General features: G+C 37.4%; 1 protein-coding gene across 2 annotated transcripts in view; it reads left to right on the top strand.

Annotated features, from left to right (window-relative positions):
* The window catches only part of MBD5 (methyl-CpG binding domain protein 5), a 404,162-nt gene extending 382,283 nt beyond the window's left edge, over nucleotides 1-21,879 (top strand). For both annotated transcript variants that reach the window (XM_027131635.1, XM_027131637.1), the window contains 3 exons: nucleotides 7,257-7,330; nucleotides 16,198-16,273; nucleotides 19,246-21,879. In XM_027131635.1, the coding sequence (XP_026987436.1) occupies nucleotides 7,257-7,330; nucleotides 16,198-16,273; nucleotides 19,246-19,317 (222 nt within the window). In that variant the 3' untranslated portion in view covers nucleotides 19,318-21,879. The remainder of the gene's footprint in view (nucleotides 1-7,256; nucleotides 7,331-16,197; nucleotides 16,274-19,245) is intronic.
* The last annotated feature ends 352 nt before the right edge of the window (nucleotides 21,880-22,231 follow it).

Genomic DNA, 22,231 nt, shown 5'->3' with positions numbered 1-22,231 from the left:
ACTGTGTGAACACAGTCCTCAGAGAACTAGAGAGAAAGCCAGGTGTGGCAAAAAGAGGCCTGGGCTTCGGGCATTCTTGTGTGGGCTTAAACTCACCTCTGCCAGTTACCTAAATGGTCCTGAATAGGTATATTAATCTCCAGAGCTGAAATCTCCTCACTGCTCAAGTGGGAATATTAATTCCTACTCAGAATGATGTTTAAGAATTAAATGCATTACCATAAATAGATGGTACACAAAAGAGGCTCAGTAAAAGTTAGCCGCCTCCTCTCTGTTGTCTATATTAAACAACCTTATGTATATGTGCTGCCAGAGCAAGCACTGTATTAAACAACCTTAGGAATTTGGATTCCACCATTATAGAATTGTGGTCATTTGACCTTCATTATTATTTACCTCTGCATTATCTGTGTAAAAAGGACTTACTAACCAGGCTGGGGGTGAAAGCATAATAATAACATATTTAATGAATGAAATAGTTTATAACTATTTTTTCCGAACCTCAGGACATTGCATACAAATTGGCATATCTGATTATAAATTACTATTAGCTGTTCATTTTAAGCAGGAGTTCTACTTGGAAGCATTTTAAAGCACTTAGTTTGTTGAGTGAATTTGAAAGCCCCCCTCTCCTCAATGTTTCTAAACACGATAAACTCAGACTTTCTTCCTCTACCTTCCTACCCCACAAAACACTCAACAATAATTAGTAGAGATTTTTAACAGTCTGTGTAAAGTTGCACTGAATCACCCCTATATAATACTGTCCCAATATTGAAGCTATGTGACAGCACCGAAGGATGTTATGTGCCTTATATAATGCCATTCAGGAAGTGGTATCTCCTTACTAATTCATTTTTTCCTTTGACTATCAGTTTGTAACGAAGTACATTCTAGAAGATATTTATACTTTTTCTAAAGAAGTGGTACAAGCTTCTATCTGAGCCATGAACCCTTTATAGTTTCAGATTTAGTGGCCAAGAATAAGACCTCAGTGCTTAGTCATGGCTGGAGAAATGTACTGCCAGATCTTGGCACAGTATTAAGGAATTCTTGGAAAGGAAAATGGCTTCCACTGGCATTATACCTATACACTATGATGTACAAACATTTTAAGCCTGTGCAACTCTGGGGGGTAATGGTTATCTTTATGTATTTATTTCAATAACTATTTTAAAACAGGAAAAAATGCTCTTTTTTTCTAAGATATATTTTGTAATTATCATCCACTATCTTTGATCTTACATTAGCTAGCCTAAAAGGATTGACTATCAAGTAATAATCAAAAAATAAAATTCTTATTTTTTTCTGAGTAGATTATTTTTACTCTTTTTGCACACTGTCCCATTGGTCTTCATATTTCATTGTTACATTCGATGTGTGTTCTGACTCAAGCCAAATTTAGGAAAGAATTTATTTCTATATTGACACCAAAATGTTCCCTTTCAGTGAAATGTTTGTTGTTGTTGGACAGGTAGAGACATCTCCTGATTACCCAGAAAAGTTCTACATGTTGGTTCAACACCACTTGGTTAAATGAAGACGTTTTTAAAAGCAATGGGTAGGGTGCTCATTCTCTAGACTCACACTTTGACTTTTTTCCACATGGTTATATTTGACAGGTAGAGATTAAAGTAGCTCTCTGAATGGTTGTTTAAAACAGAAAGAACTCATCATTATTAAAACTCATGCCAAATTTTTTTTGACACAATCACTTTCTGTATGTCAGTTCAGTATCACATGCACTCACGTTTTGATGTTATGGAGCAAAACCAGAGATAGCTTACAGTGGCATTCTGGGGATGTGTAACTTGAGAAATTGAGCCTGGGAACTAAATTTGGGAGGTATGCCCTCCTGTGAGGTTTAAACACTGTTACTTTGAAGAACATTCTTTCTGGGCTTGATTATCAGTGTTAACTATTTATATTCTTTGGTACTATCATTCTCTGTTGAAAGTGTTCTTTGTGTATTCCCTTTGCCTTATGTATTTTCTTAACCACTTCTGGAAATGAATTATTTTCTCTATACCCAGTCAATATCCACAATATTTTGGCTGCATTTTGGCTGGTGGGGCGGCTGGGGCAATCAATGCTCTGTAGCAACAGAATCTTTTTGAGAAAGGAGCAAAATCGTTTTTGCAAAGGAATAAGCAAGATAAAATCCAGGCAAACAAAGTCAGTGCCTGATCAAAATTTGAAAGGTAATAAACATGAAAAACTAGGTAACATCAAAAATATGAATATTAGGGAAAAGACTAAACTGAGTACAAAGCTTAGGTAAACTTTAGTAAATTGTGGAATACCATGAACTTTTTTTTTTTTTCTGAGAAAGATTAAAGAGGAAAAGGAGGACTGTCTCCATTCACAGATAACTGAGACCAAGCACAGAGTTCTTGAGCTTGTTAATACAGTTGTCATATGGTTAGTAGCAAATGAAATCTCAGGTATGAGGCAAATACATGCTTCTGTTATATGGACTTTTAAACAGTGTATCCTTAGAAGAACAAGTTTATTCAAAACATTTAATTCTATATGTCATATGGATCTATATGAAATGTATTGTCATATTTAGAATAGATTTACTCTAGTCCTATAGTATAGTTCTCTAGTACTTAAAAACGCTGCTATCTGAACTGAAGAGGAAAGGAAACCAAGAAAAAGCCTCAGATAATACCACTGACTAAAACTGTAATAATGTGGATTTGCTTAGTCCCTTTGAAAAAAATTGTGATTCACTTTATGGATTTTTCCTTAAGTGCTATTGTTGGAAAATTAGATTCATCCTTTCTGTCACAGGTGAGTCAACTTTTTACCCCCAAATTATTTGTTTATCATTAATTCCCATACTTGCAAAACTGTTGAAATATTGCACCTAAGTTAGCAAGACATTTTCAGCTTGAAGATTAAAATAGTTACTATTAAAATAGTTACTATTTAATAAATATTTGATAACAACAAACCTAATAAATGCCTCCTATTTGCTTATTGCTTCAGAACTGCATTTCCCAGACTTCAGCTCAAGTCACATGGTACCTGTACTATTAGTTAAAATTTTTCTTTAAATTCATTTACTCATTTATATATTCATTCAACAAATATTTTGGGCACGTATTATGTAGGCACTATTCAAGCCACTTTAAAAATAACTTCTAGTCTTATTCTAAGATATATGTGAAATCACAGGTATAACGTTTTCATATTTTTCTAATATAAATTTATATGGGTATATAACTATTAAAAATGATTAAAGGTCTGTCCATGTTCCACCTAAAACAATTTCACATGCCACCGGTGGCACTTTGGGAAAGGCTGCTTTGGTGTTTATAAAGCACCTTCCTATTTATAATCTTTTTAGATCCTCTCCATAAAGATGTGCACAATTATTTCCATTTGGAGCTCAGGGAAGTGGCATTCCTAAGGGCACAAGTCACAAGCAGTTAAACCAGGCCCCAACCCTGGTCTGCTAACTCTAAGCTTAGTACTCTTTGCATGATACCATTCCCCCAACAACAGGAGCTGATGACACTGTAGAAATGGGATGGGAAGTGAAGAATGAAAAGGGGCGATTGAGGTCAGCTGTTTTATCTCTTATGAAATCTGTGACGTGGCTCTGCTCTATCCTTTGACCTTTGTGTGACAGCTTTGCCTCAGCACTAAGTACCAACAAAGTAATCACCAAGAGATTTAATCCTGTTATCAGGGATTAAAACCTGCAGGGAGTTTTGACATCTTCTCTAGTTAACTGGCTCTATTCAAAAGTGATCTAGGATCTTTGGTCCAGGTTCTTCTAATACATACTATACCTCGCTTTCAGAGGGTCACTTTGGCTCTCTGAAATGTTTGTGTCTCCTTTTGTCATAGACTTACTTCTGAGATACACTACATGCTACTGTGCTGACCCCAGATCAAACTTAATTAAATTACCAAATGTTTAATACGTGCCTTTTGAACAGAATAAGCAACCAGAGCTTCAGACTTGTTCAGAAAACTCAAACTTCCACCATATAATAATGTCTGGCTCTATGGGTATGTTTCTAACCCTACAGACAGACTACAGGACTATTTATGTCAAAGAATTATTATATCTAAAGAATCTGAATGAATGAAAGAAGGGATTTAGTATTCAACATATGTGTATATTGATACCTGAGGTAATATATGTACTATAAATACATATAAGTTCTGGATATCTTTTTCTAATTCTAGAATGACATATGTGCAGAGTTATACCATGATAGCCATTACTGTTAGCATCATCACTGTTAGAATGAGAATATGTTGGCAGATTATTGGTAAAGATACATTATAAAGTTCTCCCCCAATTTCTCACCAAGATAGGAATCAGCTTATGGAGCTTCTGCCTTTTGGATATACAGGAATATAAGATTATGAAATTACAGATTAAAATAGTGTCTTAAATTACTTGCTCCTTCAGTGTAAGTTTTATTTTAAAATATGTATGTGTTTAATCTTTTTAATGTTATATTTATGTATTTGATTCCCAGTACTTTCTTCATTTACCAGTTAGCTAAGTAATTTATGAGGGAGTATTCATTAAATCATTAAATATGATTTCTATTTGACTAGAGATGGAATTTATTTTGTTGTTCCCTGATACCTTTGGTGGGGGAGCGGGCGGGTATCTTTAAAGACTTTCTTGAATATTGTGGAAGTAGATGAATATTTCCCCAGAACAAACACACCCACTTCATGTATTATATTTCATAATACAGAAGAGTACTAAACTTGTGAAACCAAATAAACTAAACATTTACTTGTGGATATGTATGATCTTGTCATCCCAGAAATACAGAGTGATGTGTGTCTTACTTATATTTAGTTTCAGAAAGCACCGTCATTGCTTTCTCTTTCAAGGTCATTGAATCCTTTATAAATAATGTAATTTATTATGAGATACCATAGAACCTTAGAGGCATATTTAAATGAAGAAATCATGGTAGAGAATTAGTTCAAAAAAATCACCAGAAAATTATCCAAGCATAAAAAAATTTTTGAAGATAAGTTTGAGCAAGTATCATCTAAATATCTATAAAACTATAATTGGATTTAAAATAATTTGACCTAATTTTTTGAGTATTGTGCATATACATATATACCTACATGTGTATATATGTGTGTATATATTTATATATATACCTATATATATTATGTATATTTCAATGTATATTAGAGTTGGTGTGGTGGAGAGAGGCTGCTTTGGAGTCAGGTCTGAGTTTCAGTGCTGGCCATGTTGCTTAAACTCACTTAGTCCCATCTGTAAAGTGACAAAACAATACTAGTGTGCAGTATTACCACATTAAATAATAAAAGAGTACCTTCTACATAATAACTGCACAAGAAATGCTTTTACTGCCCCTTATTTCTTAATTAAAAACAAAAATAGATGATTTTTTAAAAGTAGTTCAACCTAACTTAGTTTTTAAAATTAAGACCAATTGGGTAAGTTTTCATTGTGATGTGTTGCTTTGTTTCACTGTGAATCTGCTTTCTGTTGCCTGCATCAATCCCTGCTGAGATCTCTCACTACACCAGTTTGTGTCTAATAGAAGTTTATGTTACAGGAGAGCTTTCTCCTGGCTGCCAAGAAAATAATTTAAATATAAGCAGAATTAGCTATAAATTACATAAATGTAAGGTGTGAAATATCTTTCATACTTTCTTTGTGTGAGTGAATGCACGATAGAACCTCATTTCTAATGTGAAATGTGAAAAGGTATCCAGGCACCTTTTTTTAGAAAACAACACATGGATATATTCATCTTACTTAAGCTTTTCCAGTCATCCCAATAAGACACTTCATCACTCCTGTAGAATTGTTACTGGAACAAAGTTCTCTCTTGTTCTGGCACAATACATTAGGTATCCCCAATGAACGTGTGTATATAAGACATTTGGATCCTTTGGGACAAAATACAGAAGTCATGAAAAGGAAAATGTTTCCATTATTTGACTGTTTTTCTCATTGAATAATTAGAAATGCTTGTTTTCAGACTTGATAATGGAGACCCTTTGTTAATCATTACTGTGTACTAGATTTGAAGGGGTCAAAGAAAAATTATTTATGAATGGTGTTCATGAGTCAGGAAGATTTAAAGACAAAAGTTAATCATTTCCTTGCTTATTAGTGTAAATTTTCTTACCCACTAGGCGTTTTGGCAACCTCTGAATTTTTATACAAAAGTAGTGTAGGGGTGAGGGAAAAACTGGGTTAAGGGATGGTGGGGGACTTACTGTGAAGCTATATTTACACAGCAAGGCAGTACTGTTTCTACTTAGATTATGTTCAAGATCAATAAAAGTAGCAGTGTTTTTCTAAATGTGTTTTTATTCACATACAACATTTCCTATTTATTAATTGCTTTTCTTAGGAGAAGTGGCTTCAAGAACCATGATAGAGTTTATAAGGGACAGGTGACAAAGGCTGCACCTCCCCTTCCCCACTAATCCCCCAGCCACCATTTACTGGCACACTGCGATGAGATAGCAGACGTCACATAACCTAGGCTGGCGGGGGAAAGCAGGACAGGGGAGAGGACACGCCCATCAGGTGTAACAACACCCTCTTCCCACATCATTAAGGAGGACGTGCAGCTTAGTGCCTCACTCGTTCTCTGGCCTCTGCAGAGCCTAACGCATACTGAGTAACACTAGCTGCTCTCTGCTTAGCTAAGTGTTCAGCGTGACTTGTTGCATTTTAATTCTCACGGCGATGCTAGCAGGAAGGTAGGTATTATTGTCCTCATTTTAAAGAGGAGGAAACTGAGGCTCAGGAAATTTAAGTGTTTTATTCGTGCTAGAAAGTGAGGAGGTGGGATTCAGACTTCCATCTGCTGGCTCCAAAGTCCACCCCCTTCACTAACCACCGCTTTTGTTCATCCGTAATGAAATACAGCTTTGCAATTGCTGAGTATCAGGCAGTGCAGAAAGCAAACCAGGATCTCCTGCTTATATGATTTTGTGAAATGAAGGTTATTAAAATTCCAAGTTTTGTTCTTAAAACATTATTTTGAAAATGTTGACACTTTTGAAAGCCAGTCTTTCATTTCCCCTGATGTTGCAGCCTGGGAGCCGCAGAATCAACCTCTGCTGGAGTGAGGACAGAGCATTTGACAGGGCAATGAGGGTTAAGCCTCCCTTCCCCCAGTGCAGCACCTGCTTGTACAGCAGGAAAATAAACACACTGTTAACAATTACAGGTCTGGGTAATGTGGTTTGGTCTTCATGCCTTCACTCAGGTGGAGCCCGAGAAGTTGAAGACACTAACAGAAGGTTTAGAAGCTTACAGCCGAGCCCGGAAAAGGAACAGAAAGTAAGCACTATTTTTTTTCTGTTTTGTTTTTCAAGGATATAATTTACTGGTTTTCCTTCAAAGGGACAATGAAATCTCACTGATTTTGTCCATCTTGGTTCTTGCCTAAGTACTGCTTAATAGTTATCATCCAAGAGGACCATTATAGATAAATTAGCTACACAGAAAATATTTTCTTAACAATTTATACTGTGTGTGGGGTTTCCCACTTCATCAGCTCTTTCCTTACTCCTTCCGTCTCCATCCCTCCCATTTAATGGGAAAGAAAATATGATTAATATTCTCAACATGTAGCAATTAGTCTCTGAAAGTGTAGCAAAAGTATATCCCTTTGTAATTCAAATACTTTGGGAGGGGGAAAAGCCCCTCACCCCTAGTTGTACACATGTGAATAACTTTGGCAGATTAACTGTTAGTCAGAGTGATGGTAAATCATTACTTTTTCTTGGGGCAGGGGCAATAGGCTTTCTTTGGAATTATAATAACAAGTTGAACTTTGGGACATTATTATTATTCAATTTTTTCTAGATCTTTATAGTCTGAGTAAATGTAGTATGGACAAGTAGATAATGTTTGAAACACAATTTGACTGTAATGCAATGTAGTTTTATATATCATAACTATTATTTCATTTTAAGGTAGAGAACTATAAATGTGCTTCTGTATATGTACATGGAAAGTTATTTTAAATATGTATATAATCAATACACCTGTTCAGTTACTATAATTTTCATATTATCCAACATCTAAGAATTATGAAAACATAATGATTAGTAGTGTATCTTGTATAAAAGACTTATATAATGATAATAATATCTATTAAAGGGCACTCATTCTCTTAGTGGTGTCTTCAGTAATTCTTGCCAGAGCTAAAATTTTAGAACTCAACAAATCTTGGGGAGACTCTCTTCACCTCACTAGAATGTCTCAAAAAGATGCCAGCTGCAAGGAGTAAACTCCTGTGCTCCTATGTTTGGGACTCCTTTGGAAGGTAGCAAGTTGGCACTGGTTGTGGTGAGGGCCAAGTGAATTGCCAGATTCACTATAGATAAGTCACACAGTGAGGCAAGTCCCCTCCCCTCTATTCTGACTGCAGTGACACAATGCAGAGCTTCGCAGTAGAATAAAGCCTATAAAATTCATACAAGGTCTGGATGAAAGGAGGGAAATTGCAAACTACCTAAGTCACAAATTTTCAGTGGGCCGTTTGCTTTAGAATATTCAATAGTACTTGTTTTTTATTTTTATTTTTTATAAATTTATTTATTTATTTATTTATTTTTGGCTGTGTTGGGTCTTCGTTGCTGTGCGCGGGCTTTCTCTAGTTGCGGTGAGCGGGGGTAGGCTTCTCATTGTCATGACTTCTCTTGTTGCAGAACACAGGCTCTAGTCGCGCAGGCTTCAGTAGTTGTGGCTTGCGGGCTCTAGAGCTCAGGCTCAGTAGTTATGGCACACGGGCTTAGTTGTTCTGCGGCATGTGGGATCTTCCCGGGCTAGGGCTCAAACCCGTGTCCCTTGCATTGGCAGGCAGATTCTTAACCACTGCACCACCAAGGAAGCCTGATAGTACTTGTTTATTGATGTAAAATATCCCTGAAATCTTTTCTTTGGTGAGGTATGCCAGTTAGCTGGATTATGTGCAATATATCCAAAACTGTTGATAACACAGAAATAAAATAACTCCTCCAAATATTTAGATATACTGCCTTGAAATGAGCTGTATTTTCCCCATAAATTTGCTATTAAGCAATTTCTGAAAGGTAATGAGTAACAAACAGCAGTTTAAGCATTTTTCCTCAAAGCCAGTTTACTATTTCTGGTGAATTTATACGAGTCCTAAGTGGCATTATCTAAAGGAAGTCTCATGAAACCATAAACTTAAGAGTATGGATTGGAGAGGTAAAAGACAAAAATATGAAGCAAAACAGTTTTGTTTATCAGACTGTTGTCTAAGTAAACTGACTTGCCTTATAAATGCCTAGTAGAATACTCTACATTTTGCATATATGATTTAAAATCCATTTTTCTATTCTCCCAATCAGAAGATGGGCCAGAATTACTGAACCCATTTATAGGTGAGGACACTCAGACCGAAATAGCTTAAATAATTAGTTGAAGGTTACATAATGATAAATGATACTTGAACCCAATCACTTATTTATTTATTTAATCATTTATTTATTCTCCAATTTAAGGAGATTAATTTAGCAAAAAATCTGTGCCAACCAGGCACAGTGCTATAGTCCCTGGACATCACTGTTTAGTGAAGGAGGCAGATGTAGAAACAAATAATTAAGATGCTAAAGTTGCAATGACAGGAATATGTATAGTATATTTTGGGATCACAGAGAAGTGGCATTAAACTCAGGTAATGGAAGACGTCCTAGAGGAGGTAATAGCTGAGCCAAACCTTACACACTGCATAGGTATTAGCCAGACACAGAAACGAGGATGATGCGGTGGGGGTGGGAGATAGCATTTAGATAAGATCAGCAGTTGGATTTAGGGGACAGGAAACTGTAAAAGATGAAGCCAAAGATATAATCAGGAGCCAGACCATAAAGGGCCTAGTAAGGCCTCGTGGGTCTTTATGTTATTGGAAGTGCCTGAAGGGGACAGGTGGTTGGATTTTCACTTTAGATATAGCTATATGGAGGATAAATTTTAGGAGAACAGTATTGGAGACAAGGGCATCCACTTAGGAGGCCTTGTCAGAGGACAGGGGAGGATGAGGACTCAGACCAGGAGGGGAGCCATGAGAATGGAGGAGAAGGAATATGATCAAGATATATATATATATATATATATATATATATTTAGGAGGTAAAACTGACAGAACATCATGGTGATTTGGTTGGAATGTGAAGGAGAGCAAGCAATCAAGGACAACTCTCAGGATTTTAGCTTGGGTGACTTCATGGGTAGTGGAAACTGAAGTGGGGAACACAGGAGAAAACTGTTGAGTGCAGTGTGAGGTACCTGTGATCCCACAGGTACAAGTCTGAAACTGGGAAGAAGTGGTATTTGATTATGTAAAACTGACTGCAGTCACATATTACCAATTTGAATAGTGGGCTAAGGATTGAACGCTGGGGCACTTGAACATTTACTAGAGATAATGAAGGAGATGGGAATAGTGATCAGAAAGGAGGAGGAGAACCAGGGGGTAGGGGAGTTGGTTTTTGACCTGAGTTGAAATCCTGTTTCCATCACTACATAGCTATGTGTACCCTTGGGTACGTTATTTAACCTCTCTGAGCCTAAATTCTTCATTTCTAAAATGAGGATATTAATTCCAACCTCTTAGAATTGTTATAAAGAGAACCTTAACATGGTATTTAGTAAACAGTTATTTTTATTGTAAACAGTTATTTTAGTAAACAGTTGTTTTTATTGTAAAGATACAGTTGAAACAAACAAAATCATCACGTATATTTGCCAGTTGAAACATTCTATCACCATATTAGACGTTTAGAGCATTATGTAGTCATTTTAATTCTCAATATCCTATAATCAAATCAAACTGTACAATAAATACATATCTTTAAAGTGATGTGCTTATTACAGCCTGATCACAAAAGAAATATTAATGTATTTATTGAAGAATCACTCAGGGTCATTTTCTACTTAAAAGAGGAAATAGCTTCATTAAAGAAAAAGATTACATAGCTTTTAGATATGATTTTAAGTAAGGATCAAATCTTCTGCCTATATGTACATATATATTTGTTCAGTAACCTTATTTTTATGAATCTGGAAAGTGATAAAGTAATAACATAAATCATACTTTTACTTTAAAACCAAGAAATGATACTTACTGTATTAAATTTTCTTTATCTTTTAAAATTGAAATATAGCTGGTTTACAGTATTACTTTCAGGTATACAACTTAGTGATGCAATATTTTTATAGATTAAACGCTGTTTAAAGTTATTATAAAATACTGGCTATATTCCCTGTGCTGTATGTTATATCCTTGTATCTTATTTTATACCTGGTAGCTTATACATCTTAATCCCCTTCCCCTATCTTGCCCTTCACCCCACCCCCTCCCTACTGGTAACCACTAGTTTGTTCTATGTATCTGTGAGTCTGTTTCTGTTTTGTTACATTCATTTTTTTTTTTTTTTTTTTTTAGATTCCACATGTAAGTGAAAACATACAGTATTTGTATTTCTCTGACTTATTTCACTAAGCATAATACCTTCCAGGTCCATCCATGTTGTTAAAAATGGCAAAATTTCATTCTTTTTTATGGCTGAGTAGTATTCTCATTGTATATATATATACTACTTCTTTATCCATTCTTCTATTGTTGGACACACTTAGGTTGCTTCCATATCTTGGCTATTGTAAATAATCCTGCTATGAACATTAGGGTACATGTATCTTTTTAAAGTAGTGTCTTCACTTGATATATCGAGCTAGTTCTCCTCCCTCCAGATGTGGTCAGGGATACGTGCACTGGCAATGGCTGCTTCTGCCCTGGTCAGAGGGTCTGTGCGGGCTCCATTCCCTCTAAATGTGTACACTCTCACTGGCAATGGCAGCCCCTGCTCTAGTGGAGAGCAGTGCCTGAGCGAGAGGGGCTGGAGCAGGAACCCAGTGAAGGCTAGGGAGTGTGCTGACAAGCCAGCCAAAGCACCAGGCTGTTTCCAATATGCTGTCTCTCTGCTGTGTGTGTGTGTGTGTGTGTGTGTGTGTGTGTGTGTGTGTGTGTGTGTGTGTGTGTGTGTGTGTGTGTGTGTGTGTGTGTGTGTGTGGCGGGGGAGTAAGCAAGTCTGTGCATGCACTCTTCAAGAGCGGAGTCTTGGTTTCTTACAGCCCTCCAGTAAGCCCCACTTGTTTTCAAACCAGCTCAGGGGCTCATCTTCCCAGTGTTGGACCCCAGGGCTGGGGTGCCTGAATGTGGCTTGAACCCCATGCTCCCCAGGGAGGATCTCCAAGCTGGTGATAACCCCTCCTCTTCTGTGTGCGACTCCCGACCAGATATCTTCTCCTCCCTTCCTACCAGACTCCATGTGGACCTTTCTCTACAGTCTTTGTTGTAGAGGAGTCATTATTGCTAGTCTCCAGGTCGTTTTCAGCGAGAGTTGCTCAACAAATAGTTGTATTTTTGATATATTCATTGGGGCAGGGGGTGGGGTGTGCAGGTAGATTCAGTATCCTCGCACTCCACCACCTTGATCTCTCATGTGTTGAATTTTTCTTAAATCTGCATACTTTCCCTGTGGATTAGGTTTTAGAATCGAAGTTTCTTGACATTTATGTCTTATCCAAGTTTGTTCTGTTCTACATGAAGTGAGTTGCTTAAATTCTGAACTGATAGTCCAGAGCAACGTGCACTTCTCATTTCCCTCTTATTTCTCATACCATTCACAGATGTGAACCTGGCTTTTTTTTTTAACTAATGAGGATAAGGGTAATGTGTGACAATGTAGGCAGTGAAGGTAAGTGGCAATTATCTCCATTAATAACTAGAAATGTGATTATATGAACATCTATTGCTTAATCAAGTAGCTTTTAGAGTGTCCATCAGTAAAAATGTTTATTATTAAATGTCAGTGGGGAAGAGAAAATAGTCGAAGAGCCTCCATAAGGAGGCCCTCTGGACTAGAAGACTGAATTTTGACTAATTTTTCATTTCATGGACTCATGGAGCTTTCTCTTCCTCTTTTAAGCTCATTTTTTCCTGACTTGACCAGCTAGTGTAAAAATTAGTATGCAGATCTGACATCTGGGAAACTCTCTTTACCTCTTGATTCCAATGATGTATTCATGTAATTTCCTGCGCCACATCTCCATATTTATTCTCTCTTCCAAAAGTAGTCATTTCACCCTCTAATAACTACTTAAGTTTGTTAAAGGGAAAACATACTAATTACCTTAAATTGATACAAGGTGTTTATAAACATTTTAAATATCTCGTTGAAGAATGAAATCACAAACTCCTAAAATTTTGTCTATTTATTCAACAAATAATGTTGAATTATTTTTATTCTTTAATGGTGATGTCACTGTAATTTTTCATAGTTAGGGAAAACATTTTTATGACTCTGTTACTTTTGAAAACTATTTGTAGTTAAATATCCATCTTCTTCGCTATAAAATTGCAGTTGGTTTCACCAATTTTCCCTAAAAAGTCAGGAAGTATTGCGTACAAACAGTTGTCATAATACCTACTTCATCAGATTGTTATAAGGATTAAATGAAATAATGTATATAAAGATTTAATACAATTCTTGGCACATATAAACTTTTCAATAAATACTAGCTATTTTTGTTATTAAAGGTGAGAGAACCAAGATTCTGATGGTTTTTCACTGAAACATTTTACCTCTTTTTAGATATTCAGAACTTTTACATAGTCAATTTTAAACCCATAAGATAGTAAATAAAAATGCATAACAAATATCTTTTAAACTTATGTTCATACTTTTATACAAAAGAAATAGTAAGGATAAAGCTATTTAACACATTACACAAGGTGTAATATTGTCAGGCAACTGGGCAGTTTGTGATACTGTCAAGACGTTTGCTAAACAGTCCACAAAAGGGGCCCTAGCCCAACCCCAGCTCAGCTTAAATTGCCCTACAGAGTCCTGGGATTGGATTCCTATCCAGTCACCCAGAATCATGCTTAGCAAACTCCTCATTGGGAAAACAACTCAGACTGACTCCACAAGATGCCCAGGGCCCCTTAAAACTGGAAAAGGTAGGTAAATAAAAGACAGTATGTGAATAGATTATATCAACTTGGACAGTACTCAAAAATAGCAATAAAAGGGAAAGAAAAGTTGCAGAATGGTAGGTATATCAGGACACCATTTGATATATATATATATATAAAACACGTAAAAGACAATACTAGGTACTGTTCATGGATATATAAAATATTAAAACACACTGTAAGAATACACAACACAGCTAGTTGCCTTTGGGGAGGAGGGTGGGAGAGTATGGGACTAGGAATTCATAACAAATGGGAACTTCAGCTTAATTTTTTTATAAAAAAGAATGAAAGGAAATATGTAATTTATTACCAGTTTATTTTTGGAAACGGGTTTGATAGGGATTGCTAATTTATTCTATGCACTTTTCTGCATTGTTTATATTTCTAAAAGTAAATGGGAAGAATATAAAAGCTAGAGGCTAGCTTACAGGCCAATAAAAGGTGGGGGAAGAGGTTGGTGCTGCATTGCCCTTATAATTTAGTTACAACCACTACATTAATCTTTCCTTTCAGTTAAACTGACTTAAGTGCATATATATTTCCCCAAATATGGAGCCGTTGTTTCAGCTTTAGACAAATATTTTTATTTAGTAAGTACATGGAGCATCCACAAGGTACCTAGCAGTATACTACTCAGGATTATATACAGAAACTAAATGTATGAATTTTTCAGTCCTGGTGTATGAGGGTAAAACTTGGTGAGGGCTGTGGTAAACCAAAAGGCCTCATCTGAAAGCATTCCACTAGGGCTTCTCTGGTGGCGCAGTGGTCGAGAATCCACCTGCCAATGCAGGGGACACGGGTTCAAGCCCTGGTCTGGGAAGATCCCACATGCCACGGAGCAACTAAGCCCATGCACCACAACTGCTGAAGCCCGCGCGCCTAGAGCCTGTACTCCACAGCAAGAGAAGCCACCACAATGAGAAGCCCGCGCACTGCAACAAAGGGCTAACCGCAACTAGAGAAAGCCTGCGTGCAGCAATGAAGACCCAACACAGCCAAAAATAAATAAGTAAAATAAATAAATTTATAAAAACATAAATAAATATTTTAAATAAATAAATAATAAAAGCATTCCACTAAAGCTCAAATATGTTTCTAAACATGATGTGAGCCAAACCAAATAGGTCTGTGAGCTAAAGTCTTCTACAACAACAAATTTCCAGTCTCCATGTAGATGCTGGGATAGGACTTAATTCTTGGAAAGCCAGGCTAGCAGCCTATTTTGAAAAGGTTTACCTCTGCAGCTTTTCTGGTAATTGTCGTGACAAGATAAGTGAAATGAATCACCTTAGTACTCAGAACAATTGGGTAATTCTTTATATGCATCAAGAAGGAAAAATTAGAGTGTACCTAACTATAGACATGGATAGTGTAGATTTGCCTGATTTTAGTAATTAGTTCAACAGCTTCCTAGATAAAACTTTCAATCATGGCAGATGTTCCATGTGTTATAGTACATGTGATGGTATGCTGAGTGCAGAGAAAAGGTCAGACGAGTGATAGACACTCTGAGCCCATCATTTTTTATTTGTTCAGATAGTTATGTCATTTTGGTTTGCGGGGGGGAAAAAAATGTGGCAGAGCCTCAGGTGTAGCGAGTTGAACTGTTTCCCACCTGGAACAAATGTGTACCAGAATTTCAGCCTTCACTTGTTCAACTCCCGAAGCCAGGAGCTCCAGAGAGGGTAGAGGGAGCTCCCTAGTGGCCAGAGCCTGAAGTTCAGAGCCCTTCCTCTGGCCACACAGCCAGATCGCCTGCAAAAGAGACAAGCCAGAACAAAAGGCAATGCAAAGCAGGCTGGACTCTAAGAGGACAAGCTACATCTGTGGGAAAAGAGACCTGTGGCCCAGCTTTCTTGCAAAATCATCAGACTATGGGAGAAACATGTGGAAGGGGAAAGAATCCATTTCCCCCAATCATGTGTTCAATTTTTTTTCTGTAGTTATGTGACTCTATCATTAGTATTCAGTTGTGAGAATCCCAGAGTGTTTTGTCATCTGAATTGTCAAATGTAAATATAAATTGACTTTCTCTTGTGGAATGGGTACTTCCGTTCTCTGACTAGGGAATTACATTGAGATTTTGTTTCTTTAATTTATTAATCTGGTGTGTTGTTTTCATTAATTCCAGAAGTGGAAAGCTAAATAACCATTTAGAAGCTGCTATTCATGAGGCCATGAGTGAACTGGACAAAATGTCTGGGACTGTAAGTTAATTTATTTTTCCATTATATTGTGTTTCTTTGGAAATAAATTGTATTATACTTTTTGGTAAAGTCCCTTAAGTACTGTCAAGCAATTCACATAGCAATACTAAATTACTAGGCTCAGAAAAAGACTAATATCAGAAAAGATTAAAAATAACTTAAGAAAAAATAACCTAGTGGTATTAACTATGATTTTTCCTGAGATAAGTACCTTTTTTTCCCCACATAACATTCTTTTAAAATGTGAGCAGCAAAATATTGAAGTTCAAATCACGGCTTTTACATTTGACTGTCAGAATAGCAGTGATCATTAGTGTTGCCTAAGTATTCAGTAATATAAATTTCACTCTGCCCATAAAACAATAAGGGAAATTGAACATAGGGTCAAGATCAAGATTATATAGACCTCTCATTTCCTTTCTACTATTATGTAAAAACATAAAATATTTGGCCCAACATTCTGTTGTTAAATTATTTAACACTATAACCACTGGTTTTAAAGAAGTAGAGTCAACTTTTTATTTACATTTTTTTTGAATGGTGCATATAATAGTGTTGAATGAGAGAGGTTTACTCATCATTCTCTAATTTATATATTGGCTAATGTAAATGCTCAAAATATAATTTTGATAATCTCTAATAAATATGAATTATCAAAAGCTACTCAGCAATGAAAGGTAATTTACTTTTACTTGACACTGTATTAAGAAGGTTATCTGAATCCTAACAAGTCGCCTAGTGGCTATTGAATGACAGAGATAAGTTATACGTTCATAGAGTGTTGGGATTGGTATGGACTTTAGAGATTTTGTGATCCGACACATTTCAAAAGTGGGTAAACTGAGGCCCTGAGATGTTAACTTTCCTGGTAGAATTATAGGAAAATTCTGGAGCGGAGATTATAAACTCAAACGCCTTCTAGGGCCAGGCAAATAATATAATTAAGTAAAAGGGGTCAAGTATGAGTAAAAGAGCAATTTCAGTGGATTAAGAAATGCCAACCAAGATGCACTGGTCAAGGTAGGCTGTGTACCAACTCTCAGTCTTAGAGGCTCAGCGCCATAAAGATGGTTCCTCACTTGGGTCTCCTGGTTGAGGAAGGACTTGCTCCACACCGTCATTCAGGGGCTCAGATTATTTCTATTTCTAGTGTCCACCCTTCCCTAGGGCCTCAGAGTGCTCCATTACATCCTTTGCATCCAGCCCAGCAGGGGGGAGAAGACTGTGTACACAGAGGACACCAGGATAGGTTTTATGGGCCAGACCTGAAAGCTCATCACTTGTGCTAACTTTCCACTGGCCTGACCCAAAGGCCATCATGTGGCCTTTTTAATTCAAGGGGACTACTAAATGTACTATACACCGTGCCTGCTCAGGAAGAAGAGAAATGGGTTTGGCAATATCTCGCTAGTCTCTGTCTCAGGACGTTTGGCCTTTGTGGCCAGCAGGCAGTCAGCAGTGCTGGGGACCCTGGCAACTTGGGGGCTCTGCTCTGTCCAGAAGGAGCTCCTGCTTCCATGCTGCAGCACATCTGAGCCATGTGAGGAATTGTGTCAGTGTTGCAAGATCTTCCCATTTTCATGAGATGCTACAAGTCTAGAAGTAAAATTTCTCATTTTTTAGTGTTGCCAACTATTTTTGAAATATTAAAACACCATATAGCTAAATAAAATCCCTTTCCAGGCCACATTTGATCCACAGGTTACTAGTTTGCAGTCTTGAATAAAGCCTTCTTTCCTCAATTTTAAAAAGGTTTCAGTTGGCTCTTTATCAGAGACTAGTGGTTTTAAAGAATGTATGTGGAGGGGTTAGGAGGATGAAGCAGTGTGAGAAACTCTTAGGTGTTATTTTTGAAATATAATATTTTTTAAAGTTTTCTGTATTTGACTCTGAATAGCATTGGCCTTTGCTTTTATCTAAACATTACCTTTAAAACATGCATTTGAGCCAACTTGGAGTGGATCTTGAGAGCTGATTCTGCACATCCCTTCCTAAGTCTGAGTTCTGTGGCATCCCATTGGTAGCCTGAAACTGGCTGTGGTGAAAACATGTATTATACCACAGAGATTGGCATAGGCTACAGTGGGCTTGTGTCCCTCCACAGGGAGCTGATTGTTAAGCATTTACTACACCATTGCCTTGGGCGCATCCTGCCTTTCCTGGGTCCTGACCTTGCCTCCTCCTATCTGTATCACAACAGCCACAATACAATGTGGGGCACCTGATCGCCTCCCTTGCGCTTGTCCTCTGCCCCTCAAAACCATACGTGCTGTCTGATACCTGGGAACCAAGTGCTGCTGCTGCTCTACCACATTCGATCTGATACACAGCCCTAAATGCGGCTAGTTTCCGCATTTGTATATAAAGATGAGTTGTATGAATTGCTCTTCCCAGGCTACACAAGCTTAGATTGGCCAACAGATGGTAGTGGTATTCTGTTTTCCATCCGATTCTTCTCCTAAGTAAACCTCCTTGGGCTGAGTTGTATGTTTGTATTATCTTTGACCCTTCTTAGCAGTTATAAAATAAGTACAGTGATGAAATAAAGAAGAAAATATATTTAGTATATATTTATCCACTTTTCCAGACTTCAGTGAAATTAGGGAATTCAGGGAATCTCTGATGGGAAACGTCTTATTTTTGTCTTAAATGGACAACGGGGGTAGCAACTGCAAGTCCCATTTCCCACATTGATTTTTTTTTCCCAGTTCCTCCTCTGTATTCCACTAGTTGGGGGGGTCCACAGAGTGTTGCTCTGCTTGTTAGTTTCCAAGATTTCTCATCCTCTGTAGTGACTGTGGGCATGCTGTGATCTGGGCCTTGGTAAAAACTTTAAATGCCTCAGGATAGCAATGATAGAAAATGAGGGCCAGAGTCTGTTCCCTACCCTGTTTCTTTGTCAGAAATCGTATGGTGTTTGTGATTTCAATCTCTGTTGTTGTTGTTTTTTTCCCCATCTCTTTTATTTCCAGGTTCACCAAATCCCACAGGGAGACAGACAAATGAGACCCCCCAAACCCAAGAGGAGGAAGATCTCCAGATAACAGGGACTACTCCACCAATGCGCAGTGTTTATTAAAGGAATGTGCACAGATATAGCTGTATATAAGTATTGATATAGCCGCTGTTATATCAATATTTATACTACGGCAGATAGTTAACACCGCCACAGGGTGCTAAAAGAAACAGTGATACAATATTTTTTTTTTTTTTTTTGATCAGGAAGGATAATGAATGCTGGAAAACCAATCAGAATCCCTGAATGATGAGAGTGATAGTCAAGAGATTACTGAGAAACTCTTTTTCTATAATACTAAAATTGTGATTATAAGAAATAGTCCAAATGTTTCTGAAGAATTTTCCATGTTGTATATAGAAAATGCAGAATTTCATGGTGATATCAAAAATGTAAATATTGTACAATATTGTCATGTACAAGCATACCTAATGCACACTTTATCTTTTATTGTACAAAGAAATAGTGTACAAAATTCTTTGGTTTCTATGGAGTACACCTACCAGAGACTACAAGTGTAAAGTGATAAATAAAAATACAACCTAAATGCTTTTCTATGATAATGTAAAAGATGCTGTTTTTGTATTTAACAGCAGAGAAAAGGCATGATAATGTATTAACTGAATTATGACATACACTGCACACCACTGAGTGTCCATTTATATTGTCTGTTTGGAATGAACCTTGCCTGGAAGCACTGGACTTGATTTCGGGTGTCTAGGAAATCGAAACCTTGCAGATTTCTAAAGGGACAAGGGCTCACAGGTCTAAATTAAGAATTCAGAAACTGCAACCATTTGTTGCATATTTTTTTTACCTAAGTTTTAAAGTAGAATAGGTTTTATAAAAAAAAAATCTTAGATGGGATATTTTACTCAGTCATTTCTGTAGTTAACATTTGATAGCCACCTCTTGAACTAGACAGCTTATGCTGCACCACCACTGATGCTCAGAGTTGAGGTTTTTTTGTAAACAATACCTGACAAGATAAAACTTTCTGTTTCCGTACATGGAGGCAAAGCCCCACTTTGAAACCATTATCAGAGGTAAGGTTGATTATAATTCAGTTTTTCTGTAGCAGCAAAAATAAGTACAAATCATCAAAGCAAGTTTCACATCCATTCATCAGTATTACTTACACCAGAAGTTAAGGTGGCTTATGAAATTATTAGCAATGGTAATTTTTTATCAGTATTATGTAACATATCAGATTTATTTTATTTAAAGAATTATTTATACCATTAATAGATTCTTATATATATTAATGTGGCTGAAATGTGCAGGTTGAATCTATTAACCAAATTATTTATATTATATTAAGTAAAAACATGTGAAACAAATGTAGAGAGAAAATACTACATTGCAAGTATACAAACCTAAAACTGTGAGCCATTGTAAAGTACAAGGTTATTAATAAGAAATGTAGCACAACATAAATATCTTTTTTTCACAGTTTTTGTGGTGGTGATATAACCCTATCTCCCAGGCAATTGAGCCAAGTTTCAGGCCTTCAGCCTGAAATTGATTGGATTGGATTCAACTGATGGATTGTCAAAGGAAGGGATCCCTTATCTCTTTATTCTTAGAGCCACCAACCCCACCTCCAAACCCTTAACCCTCGGGAGAGCACTGCCTCTTTCCCTCGCCTGGGATTCCCTCCACAGCCTACTGCTTCGGCTTCTGGGAGGCCCTCCAGTGGCAGGCTCTGAACCCGTTAAATGCCCACCACGTCGCTTCTCTTCTCTCATCCACCCCACCAGCTCCTCAGTCCCATGATGTAGCAGAGTTCCAGTCACTCAGGAAAAAGGAGACCAAGGTCATTCCTCTGTTTGGTTTCTCGGGGCCACAGCACAGAGCACTGCACCTGGGCTCACTTTTGATATCAACAGCTCTTAGTTCTTCTCCCAGGTCTCCTGTGTCTCTCTGTCCTTTCCATTCCCACTCTCACCCCTACCCCCAAGCCTGATGGAGTGCAACTGGCTACATTGGGCTTCATGGCCTGGAGGCAGGAACCCTTCCTTCTGGGGGTATGTTGAGTTTGTCTTTCCTGTCATGGCCGGATTGCCTGCCTGGTCCTTCCTGCAGTCACCTGAAGTAACCTCGTGTACTTTAGTTGACTATTTTTGTTATAAGTTGATGTATTTGGTATGTTTAAACCATTAATGTTGTCCTTTTTTTTGTACCAGTCTGCTTTTCTACTGTGTTGTCTACACGGTTGTCTTTATTTACAGATTCACAGCATATGTGTGTTTGCGTATTGGGTGTGTCTGCGTGTATGTGGGTTTTTGTGTGTGTTGATATGTAGAAGCTTTTTTAGCCTTTGCTTTTTTGTCTTCAGACTGAGTTTATGTCTGCCAAGCCTTCTTTTTGATATTTTAAACTAATTAGGTTTCTGCATCCCTGACCCGTGTATACTTTACATCCGTAGACCATGTAAAGTATGTTTGTGCCCATGATTTCACTGGTTGCTTATGGCTTCATGTGGGTGCTAGGTATTGTTTCAGTCCACACAGGTTTGGTTTTTTTTCTTTTTCTGTTTTTTTTTTTTGCGGTACGCGGGCCTCTCACTGTTGTGGCCTCTCCCGTTGCGGAGCACAGACTCCGGACGCGCAGGCTCAGCGGCCATGGCTCACGGGCCCAGCCGCTCCGCGGCATGTGGGATCTTCCCGGACCGGGGCACGAACCCGTGTCCCCTGCATCGGCAGGCAGACTCTCAACCACTGCACCACCAGGGAAACCCAGGTTTTTTTCTTTTTTTCTCTCTTCTACAGTTCTATGGTTTCATGTAAGCAGTTAATGTAAATATTGTTAGCATTACATGCAGTGCTGTAACATTTTTTTAAATGTTGCACCTACTTTACAATTTAAAAACTTGGTCATTCGTACTTGAATTTTGCCCACAGAGCCATTTCATTCTCTTTCTATTAAAGCCAATTCATTTT

This window comes from Aethalodelphis obliquidens, unplaced genomic scaffold (genome assembly GCF_003676395.1).
Source record: "Aethalodelphis obliquidens isolate GAN/ISIS:26980383/991018 unplaced genomic scaffold, ASM367639v1 scaffold2, whole genome shotgun sequence".
NCBI classification, from domain to species: Eukaryota; Metazoa; Chordata; class Mammalia; order Artiodactyla; family Delphinidae; genus Aethalodelphis; species Aethalodelphis obliquidens.
Note: the sequence above shows the minus strand (reverse complement) of the source record. Positions and strands in the feature narration are given on the sequence as shown.